The following is a 10,821-nucleotide window of genomic DNA, read 5'->3' as shown; positions in this document are numbered from 1 at the left end:
TGCCCCCGCGAAGCCCCGCGCCGCCGCGGGCGCCGCCGGGAAGTGGAGTCCGAGGAGACCGCACAGACCCAGGAGGGTGAGGAAATCTAGGGCGGGGCCGCAATGCCCCTTGGGAAGCGTAATCTAATCGCGAGGAAGAGGGGTGAGGCCAGCCTCCTCCGCAAGGGCCGCTGGGAAATGTAGTCCTGAAAGCGTGGGGACCGAGGGAGGGGAGCTGCGCCCAACTTGAGAGCCTTTGCTCGCAGAGAGCCTAGCTCAGTTCCCAGATCCGGTAACCTGGCCTGAGTGCGGGGTCTGGGGGCTCTCTGCTTGGGTTCACAACACGGCCCTACCACATCTAATCGTGCGTGATCTTGAGCAAGTCCCAGATAGTATTCAGTGAATAAACGCACACGTCTTAAACTCGGAAAATAGAGCCTAAACTTTGCTAGCCCCACATTTAGAAATCATCGGTTCACTCTTGGCATCCAGTAGGCACTCAGAGATGGGAGTTAAAGATCGGCAAGATACCATGCAGTCCCTACTGAGGATAGGTACCCTGGTGCAGGGCTGGGGCTCTCTATTCTAAAACTTGGAAATACTGTATCATTCAAATAGATCCAATTCCACAATACATCAAGTAATTTTTAAAGAAGACAGTGATGAGATGAGAGGAGCCATCCCACGAAGAGCAGAACTACTAAAATGTAATCATTTTATATTCCACCTCCTCTTAGTTTTTCTAAACTCCCAAGGGCCAAGAACCACCATAATCAGTGTCAGGTTGGGGATCTCTTAAATTGGTACCAAGGAAGTAACATGGGTCAAATGGAAGTCATCTTTGTCTTGAAAAGATTTTTTCATGGAAGAGCTTCCTTCTTTAGTCTTCCTCACAAGGTAGCCAAACAGCTACTGACTTTACATGCATTTCCACTGAATCCTCACAACCCTAGAATAGGTTTGTTTTCACTTTACAGTTCAATAAAATTAGAGCTTTGAAGAGTGTCAAACACTTGGTTAGAAAGAGAAGCTGCTAACCAAGCAGACAAAGGGATGGACCCTGGTTCTCCACCAACTGAAAGTCTGTTTTGCATCCCGCAGGTGGGGCTGTGGTTGAGCATAGACCTATAGAGGTCGGGATTCTGATCCCCAGTAGGAGTCATAGGGAGGCAACCAATGATTTTCATCATTTATGTTTCTCTCTCTCCCTCTCTGAAATCAATATATACTAGTATATACTAGAGGCCCGATGCATGAAATCTGTGCAAGAGTAGGCCTTCATGGCCCCGCCCCCTACCCACCGGTCATTAGGGAAGGTTGTCAACACTACCCTCCCCACCCCACCCCCCAACGCCAGGTCTAATTAGCTCTTTATTATATAGGATATATGTCTTTTTTTCAGTAAGAGGAACAGAAAATCCCTTGTTCTCATACACTTCCCAAGAGATTTCACAATTATTTTTTCACCAGATATATTCCTTCAAAGCATGTGCATTTTTTGAAAAAGTGTTCGTCTTCCTTGGACCAGTTCAAGCCTCAGTCATTCTTGGCTGGTTGTGATCAAGGGGTATCACTGACACTTCAGATGCATCTGGAAGTGCATCTCATCACCAACATGCACTTTATTTTTGAGCACTCCCAATCACACTGGCAATATTTTTGCCATTTTAATCAAGTTTCAGATGCAGTTTTATATTGAAAAACGATGTTTAAATACAGATCAGTAAGAAAAAAAATTAAAAGAACATTTATGTAGGAAGCCTCTTTCTTGACATAAGAACAGGAGTTCCAGATTAACCATGTCATTGTTTTATTGTCACAATGGGTTTTTTCTCAAGCTCCTTTGAAATTACACTTACTTATAAATATATCCCTCTACATTAAAGCTACTTCCCAAACCACAAAGACTCCACTTACCATTATTTCTATGGACACATTTCATTTTCTTATTTTGTCCAGTATACAAAAATCCCACCTTTTTGTCAGCAGTTAAAAAAGAGAACCTAAAGGTACTCAAATGACTTTCTACCAAGTCACCAAAGGAAAGTCACCAATATCCAAAACTTTTTAAAGCAATAAAAATTTCTCTGTTCCAAAGCATATTTACAGACTGAAATTCAAACTCTACATCGCCATTAATATAATTATACAAGAGCATATAAAGCTCTAGGAAAGAGAAAGTATTTCATTACAAAATATTTGTGATCAAGAAAATATTACTTGCCTTTAAATAAAACATAGGAAAAGTGGCAGAAAAATAAATAAGTTTAAAGATGTACATTTTCACAAGTAACAAAAAAGTACACAAATAAGTAATGAAGCTAAATATACATGAGCTTCAAAATGAATCTAGCAGTGCCTGCACAAATTTGCTATAAAGCAAGGTTGTTTAGATTCTTCTTTCTGTGTTTAGTTATAAAAAAAAAAAAAAAAGACAGAGGAGGATTTCACTGAGCTGAATCCATGATACAAATAGCCAGTTGAAAAGAGTATATATGTAACCTTGGCCAACTGTTCCTAGCAAAATCACCCCACAAATAACCTAAAATATACCCCACCCTCCCCAAGAAATTTTCAAAATGAGAACTGGTCTACTGATACTGGTAATAATACAAAAATCCATGTAATATTCCACTACAAACGAGTCATTCCAGTTCAAACAGTACTCTTGGGAGCTTCAGGGTAAACTCTTTGCTTGCTGTTTTATAAAAGTCCAACCTCCACTTTCAATCAATGTGAATTACTTTTACCTGGAACTCCCATTTTTCTTTTAAATCCATTTTTACACTCACATGTATATGATTTGGCTGATTCTATTTCCCTAAATCCCCTAGCTCTTCCCTCCAGGCTTTTATTGGTCTCTGAAGCCCCTGGAGATCTCCCTCTCTCAGCATTTGGGACCAGCCCTGGCCATCTCCCCACTGTCCTCCTACCTTCTCTGCACCCCACTGAACCCGAACACACAAACAGTTACAGCAGAGGTAAACAATGTATCCAAAATAAACTCTTTCTGAAGACTATAAATAGTGTTCTAGAGGGTTTTCACTGATCAGCAAAATCCTATGAGTATGGCTCTGACCAAAACCTATGTTTTAAAATGCAATCTGTTAAAACAGGCTGTTGCTGATATTAGAAATTTCACAATAATTATGTCCAAAAGCTGTAACACACACAAAAAGTATACATTAAACAAACAAGCCAAGCCTTGAACACTTATCAACTCCATTATAAAATATTGCACATGATATTCAGTCTTTTCCTTTGTCTATATGGGAGCAAAAGAAAAAAAACCATGTCTGTTCAGACACTAGAGTAAGTCTAACTTGAAATAAGCTGCCGGAGGCAGGTACTCTATGCTCTAGTTAGATGTGAAGCTCAAACAGTATGAGCCCTGGTACTGAAGGGCAGGATGGGGAGGCATGTTCATCTCAATCGCAAATCCTTGCAATCAAAGGGGACTGGTCTGGCAGGTACAACACCGGTGGGGAGCCCACACTACTTGAAGGACTTCGGAAATGCGTGTCAAAGGAGCTCGGTGTAATCCCAACTTCACCTTTCAAAAAGTCATCATCTTCATCTTCCACCACCTCCTGTCAGGAGAACAGAGATTATCAGTAAGATTGCAAGTGGTTTGAAAAGCTTCCAAGAATTCCTTTCCTCAGGAATGTGCTACTTCTGGGAAGGTAAAGAAAACATCGTAATTCAAAAGCTTCCTCTGACCCTGGCCAGTCTGGCCCAGTGGACAGAGCGTCGGTGAAAGGTCCCTGGTTCGATTCTGGTCAAGAGCATGCATCTCGGTTGCAGGCTCCTCTCTGGCCTGGGCCTGGTCAGGGCACATGCAGGAGACAACCAATCAATGTGTTTCTATCACATCGATGTTTCTCTGTTTTTCCCTCTCTCTTCCATTCTCTCTAAAATCAATGGTAAAAATATCCTCAGGCAAGGATTAACAACAACAAAAAAAAGCTTCCTCTGATGTACACTTCTCAATTGCTCAGCACATGCTGTCACTATTTGTTTAAAGTCAGATTTTTTAACAGATTTTAAGCTCAAGAGGGCAGGTAACATGTCATTCTTGCTCACTATTATAACTTTTGTATCTAACACAATGTGAATGAATGAATGGAGGCCTCAAACACAAAATATGAGAAAAAATAATAAAATGATCTTTCCAACGATTCCTTATGAGACAGGCACATAAAGTTGACCTTCAGTGGGGAAATAAATTTGCTACACAAAAAAAGAACAGTGACATTATTTATTATTGAATTCTAATTTTCTCCCTCCCTCACTTCCATCTGACATGCACTGGAAGGTATGCTGCAGGCCTGAATCTTTACCACTTACAAAGAGCTACAAAATTAATGTTAACCTCTACACAATTAGGGTGTTGCTTATAATATCAACATAGTATATTTGCCATTGTTACTTGGTGGTAATGATCAAGTGGTAAAGATCTAAATTTATTAATTTTTAATTAACTTTCACTCTCCAAAGTCAATATATGAAGTGTTTGGTTTAAATAATTCATCAGCCCTAACCGGTTTGGCTCAGTGGATAGAGCATCGGCCTGCGGACTGAAAGGTCCCAGGTTCGATTCTGGTCAAGGGCATGTACCTTGGTTGCGGGCACATCCCCAGTAGCGGGTGTGCAGGAGGCAGCTGGTCGATGTTTCTCTCTCATCGATGTTTCTAACTTTCTATCCCTCTCCCTTCCTCTCTGTAAAAAATCAAAATATATTAAAAAAACAAACAAAAAACACACCAAAAACTCCTTTCATAAGAACATATCCTGAGCTTGGAATTTTGCAAAGGCAGAATAAAATGTCCTATTTAAAAAAAAAAAAAAGTTTTTATTGATTTCAGAGAGAGGAAGGTAGAGGGAGAGATAGCAACATCAATGATGAGAGAGAATCATCGATGGCCACCTCCCGCATGCCCCCCACCAGGGACTGAGACCGCAACCCGGGCATGTATCCTGTCTGGGTATGTGCTTCTGGCTCATGGGCTGACACTCAACCACTGAGCAACACCGGATGGCCAAAATGTCCTATTTTTCAGTGTAACATTCCTATTTACTATTTGACTGTGATCTGTAACCACACAGGAGATCCCCGAAAAGCATGTCGAATCACAAATTTACCTTGTTAATGGGTTTCTTAAACTCCTGAAGCTCGTCTGCACTTATGTCTTCCCATATCTGATAAATTGGATCAATGAATTTCTTCGACCTGTCAACAAAGATATTTCACAAATCAAGTTAAATACTACAGTGAAGGTCAGAACATATTTAGCTCTTCTTTCACAAGACCTAGTACCCGAAATAAAGTGAAAATTATGGCTCAAATAATAAGTGTCAAAAAAATACTCTATATAAGAACTGTAACTAATGTGACCTCTTCTTTGTAAGAGTTCATCAACTCATACAGATGGAGTATCTTTCTTTTCTTTCTTTCTTTTCTTTTTTCTCTTCTCTTCTCTTCTCTTTCTTTCTTTCTTTCTCTCTCCCCCTTTCCTTCCCTTCTCCCTTCTCCCTTCTCCCTTCTCCCTTTCCTTCCTTCCTCCCTCCCTCCCTCCCTCCCTCCCTCCCTTCCTTCTTTCTTTCTTTATCAAGTGTAATTGTTTCTCAAGTATAATTGTTTCTCAACTTTGCACAGGCTAACAATGAGTTATAATGTGTCCAAATGGAAAGAAAATTATATTATTCTGGAACTTCCTTTTTTATATTCTTATAGCAATTTACTAAAAATAAGCCTGGGGAAAAGGCCTATCTGGCCCTGGCTGGTGTGACTCAGTGATTAGAGCATCAGCCTGTCCGGCCGGCGTGGCTCAGTGGTTGAGTGTCGACCTATGAAGCAGTAGAGCATCAGCCCACGCACCAAAGAGTAGCAGGCTCAATTCCCGGTCAAGGGCACATACCTGGGTTGCAAATTCAATCCCTGGGCTGGGTTGGAAAAGTAATCAATTGATATCTCTCTCTCTCTCTGCCCCCTGTTCCACTCTAATAACCAATGGAAAAAATATCCTCAGATAAGGGTAAACAATAAAGCAAAAATTCTGCTTCCTTATACAAATACAAAGTTAAGACTGGCTTGGTGGTTTTCCAGGATTATCTATCAACATAACACTCTTGGCATTTTTTCAGCCTGTGCAAAGTATGTGGTCTCTAGAGGAAGAAACAAGTCACTGGCAGAAAATTATGAGCCATGAAAAGACAGCATCCTCCCTATTGGGACACCTTATATGTTTAAACCAACAGGATTAAAGGAAAACAAAAATAAACCAAAAACCCTTGGTGTCAACCTGGGTGCCTAATGGGGCAAAGATCTGCAAACCCTAGTGTGCCTATGACACTCAGCAGTCTCTAACAGGCATTCTCTGCTTGGCCTGTGAAACATGCGCAAGGTGACCATGGCTTTACAAACGGCTAGAAATGGCCGGCCACGTATGACAAAGAAACTCTACATCCCAATCTTGGAAAAAGCAAATACACAATGCATTTAAATTCACACTGACAGGCTGACTGTTAAGAGTACCTACCTCTTAAGCACACAAGGATCGAAGGGGAAGAAGGTGTCAAGTGGGTTTGTGCAGGTTTGCACCGAGTCCCCTCCAGCTGTACTTCTTATAACTGGTAGCATCTGGCGATTGTTCCTCTCAATGATAGTGTAGCAGAAGACTAGCTGGTATTTACTATGGAACAAGAAAAACAACAGAGGCATTAGTATGCTGGAATTACTCTGCATGAACATGCTTGTTCGTGCGTGGTAACTATACTGACCACACAGATACTGCCGAACATAAGAAGTGCAAGAAAAAAAAGAACATAAAGCAGAAAAGTGATGCTTTTAGGGAAAACTTTCCTAGTTTGCAAAGTATATAGCTGTCTTTACTTATTTATTTTTATTGTTTGTAAGAGAATTAGGGGTTGGTAAAAGCGGATTCAGTATTTACTAATAGGAGATAGTATTTGATGATACGGAAACTTGATTTTGAAGAAATTAGAACAGTAGTGAAAGAGATGACTAAGTCACAATCTCAGAAAATGGTAAAGAAAGGAATAGGCATAGTGAATAAAAACAGTTAAATATATTGAAGAACTCGTGATAAAAAAAACAACAAGACCACTGTATTGTCAGTTCTGGTTACCTCCATATGACTTGGCAACTTGAATCATTATCAGATGGATTCTCTGAGATAAGGATTTAGCTCACATCTGCTACCCTCTACCTCCTACCCTCCTATCCACAGTATTCATTCAGGTCATCTCTGATTCTCAGGTCACTACTGTAATGCTAAGTGACATACATTTATTTCTGTCCTAGTAGCCAAGGATCACATTCGACTCTCTACTCCTGGTGGGAGGGTAAATTGGCAAAACGATGCTGGAATACCGTGTGCAATATCTGGTCAAGTTCACAATGTGCATCTCCTACAACCCAGCAGCTGCATGTCTGGGTGAGAGGAAGCATGTGCCTTTGCACCAGCACACACATACAGCCATGTCTCTAAGCTGCTGTTACCGATACTGAAAAAGTAACAGCTTAACAACAAGGACTCAATTTTAAAAAATCAATAGAACATTACACAGATGTATGAGTTGACAATGAATCTTAAAACCATCAAGTAAGCAAAAGCAGGAGCTACAGATGATACATAAATTCGTGGACACAGAACTTTATTTCAATCTCTTCTCTTAGCACATTGTGTACCGCATAGAAATCTCTAAGACATACGCCAGGGACCGCACGTTTTTGGGCAAACTGCACGTTATTTAAATCATCATAATGCACTTTAGGTGTTGTTTTTCAATAATTATAACATTTTTATTTACAAAAACAATTAAAGTTCCTAGTGCTTTTTTAACGTATGGTACTGCGTAAAACATTTTCCTCTATGAAGAGGGACCAAACAAAATTTACATAAGTATCTAGATTCGCTCCTTTTTCCATGGGCGTGAAAAACGAGAACACTCATGAGCGGTCCTTAACAGATGGCGCGTGAAACAGGAGAAAACTCCTGAGCAGTACGAAATGTGTTAGCATCACACCTCACTCTTAACCTCTATTGCTAATTCCAACCCAAATCTAGAGCCTCTCTGACCACAGCAATCCGTACTCCCTATCATGAGAATATTCTAGGGCAGTGATGGCGAACCTTTTGAGCTCGGCGTGTCAGCATTTTGAAAAACCCTAACTTAACTCTGGTGCCGTGTCACATATAGAAATTTTTTGATATTTGCAACAATAGTAAAGCAAAGATTTATATTTTTGATATTTATTTTATATATTTAAATGCCATTTAACAAAGAAAACTCAACCAAAAAAATGAGTTCGCGTGTCACCTCTGACAGGCGTGTCATAGGTCCGCCATCACTGTTCTAGGGGGCAGCTGCTGCTGCTTTGCTTCATCTGTCCTTACCCTTCCTGTTTTCCCAGGAACTTTCACCTACTAAACATTAGTCCTTGTTGCTCTCTTTACTTCTTTACCATTTTTGAGATCTCAGGAGAAAGAAAACCTCGAACTAGATATCCAGCAAAGGAAAATAAGATTGCTGAATGAAAGCAGTAAGTTGTCTAAAAGGACTGAGGGATGAATTCTTTTTCTTATAATAGCAGAGACTCTTATCTGTTGAAGATTTTAAGCTACGATCCTGTCCTGAATATGCTGATTAAATGCCCAAGGTCTCCAATTCAGTGTCTATATGAAGCAGAATAATTCAGTAAATGCTTACTTACAAAGGAGCCAGACTGCCTGCATTCAAATCTTAGCTCTGCCCCCGTCTAGCTCTGACTTCACAGAAGTAATTTAATCTCTCTGTGCCTCCATCTTCCTATTTATAAACAGGTTAATATTATACTCATAGGATTGTGTGAAGTTTCAGTAAGTTCTATGTAAAGCACATAAAACAGTACCAGGCACACAATAAAATTATGCATTAGCTGTAGCTACAAGGCCTGAGATAATACAGTCCCTCACTAAACCAGTCCCCTATTGTTGGAGATTTATCTCATGTCCAGTCTATTTTTATTACTATTGTAAGAGTCAGTCTAGCCCTGACTGGTTTGGCTCAGTGGATAGAGCATTGGCCTGCGGACTGAAGGGTCCCGGGTTCGATTCCAGTCAAGGGCATGTACCTTGGTTGCGGGCACATCCCCAGTGGGAGGGTGTGCAGGAGGCAGCTGATCGATGTTTCTCTCTCATCGATGTTTCTGGCTCTCTATTCCTCTCCCTTCCTCTCTGTAAAAAATCAATAAAATATACTTAAAAAAAAAAAAAGTCAGTCTAATAAACATCTTTGGTTTCTACCTCTCAGGTTACTAGTTCTTATGTATTTCAAAGTGTCTAGGCATCTACTCAATTATCCTCTCTGCATAAAAATTAGTAGCAATTTCCAATGCCACCAAAGTATAAAACAACAGGTGCACAACAGTGTTTCCTGCAAGTATTGGGTTACTGGTTTTTAAATGTTTGTGTTTTTTTTAACTAATCTTATTGAATAGTTTCACAGAAATTTACAGAGAGGAAGGGAGAGGGATAGAGAGTTAGAAACATCGATGAGCCAGAAACATTGATCAGCTAGCTGCCTCCTGCACACCCCCCACTGAGGATGTGCCCGCAGCCAAGGTACATGCCCTTGACCGGAATCGAACCTGGGACCCTTCAGTCCACAGGCCGACGCTCTATCCACTGAGCCAAACCGGTTACGGCAGTTTCACAGAAATTTAATGGAATTTTATAATACCAATCTACACTAATAAAAGAGAAACATGGTAATTGGCGTACGACCGCTACCCTTTTCATTGGCTAATCAGTGAGTATATGCAAATTAACTGTCAGCCAAGATGGCGGCCGGCAGCCAGGCACTGAAGCGAGCACGAGGCTTGCTTGCTGCAGACTCCAACATTCCCCGCCTCACTTGCCAGCATCTCATCTGCAACTCTAAGCAACTATACACTATGTTGCAAAAAAGAAGCTAAACAAAACCCCAGAAAACAGCTGGACTGAAAGACAGCCAGACCGAAACTTTGTATCGATGTTTTCAGCAGCGAGGCCTCAGAGCTAAAGCTGGCCCAGAATAAAAAAAAAAGAAAAGAAAACAAGGAGCGGTTGGAAGCTTCAGTCACTCGCCAGCCAGAAAACAGCCCTCAGCCCCTCACCCAGACTGGCCAGGCACCCCAGTGGGGACCCACACCCTGAAGAGTGTGTGACCAGCTGAAAACAGCCCTCAGCCCCTCACCCAGACTGGCCAGGCACCCCAGTGGGGACCCACACCCTGAAGAGTGTGTGACCAGCTGAAAACAGCCCTCAGCCCCTCACCCAGACTGGCCAGGCACCCCAGTGGGGACCCACACCCTGAAGAGTGTGTGACCAGCTGAAAACAGCCCTCAGCCCCTCACCCAGACTGGCCAGGCACCCCAGTGGGGACCCACACCCTGAAGAGTGTGTGACCAGCTGAAAACAGCCCTCAGCCCCTCACCCAGACTGGCCAGGCACCCCAGTGGGGACCCACACCCTGAAGAGTGTGTGACCAGCTGAAAACAGCCCTCAGCCCCTCACCCAGACTGGCCAGGCACCCCAGTGGGGACCCACACCCTGAAGAGTGTGTGACCAGCTGAAAACAGCCCTCAGCCCCTCACCCAGACTGGCCAGGCACCCCAGTGGGGACCCACACCCTGAAGAGTGTGTGACCAGCTGAAAACAGCCCTCAGCCCCTCACCCAGACTGGCCAGGCACCCCAGTGGGGACCCCCACCCTGAAGGGGGTGTGACCAGCTGCAAACAGCCATCATCCCCTCATCCAGGCTGGCCAGGCACCCCAGTGGGGACCCCCACCCTGAAGG

General features: G+C 42.3%; 1 protein-coding gene across 2 annotated transcripts in view; it reads right to left on the bottom strand.

The window, feature by feature from the left end:
- Positions 1-1,772: 1,772 nt before the first annotated feature.
- The window catches only part of RRN3 (RRN3 homolog, RNA polymerase I transcription factor), a 34,312-nt gene continuing 25,263 nt past the window's right edge, over positions 1,773-10,821 (bottom strand). For both annotated transcript variants that reach the window (XM_005871987.2, XM_014544400.1), the window contains 3 exons: positions 6,519-6,671; positions 5,122-5,209; positions 1,773-3,569 (listed from right to left, as the gene is read on the bottom strand). In XM_005871987.2, the coding sequence (XP_005872049.1) occupies positions 3,408-3,569; positions 5,122-5,209; positions 6,519-6,671 (403 nt within the window). In that variant the 3' untranslated portion in view covers positions 1,773-3,407. The remainder of the gene's footprint in view (positions 3,570-5,121; positions 5,210-6,518; positions 6,672-10,821) is intronic.

Source organism: Myotis brandtii, unplaced genomic scaffold (assembly GCF_000412655.1).
Source record: "Myotis brandtii unplaced genomic scaffold, ASM41265v1 scaffold363, whole genome shotgun sequence".
Taxonomy (NCBI): domain Eukaryota; kingdom Metazoa; phylum Chordata; class Mammalia; order Chiroptera; family Vespertilionidae; genus Myotis; species Myotis brandtii.
Note: the sequence above shows the minus strand (reverse complement) of the source record. Positions and strands in the feature narration are given on the sequence as shown.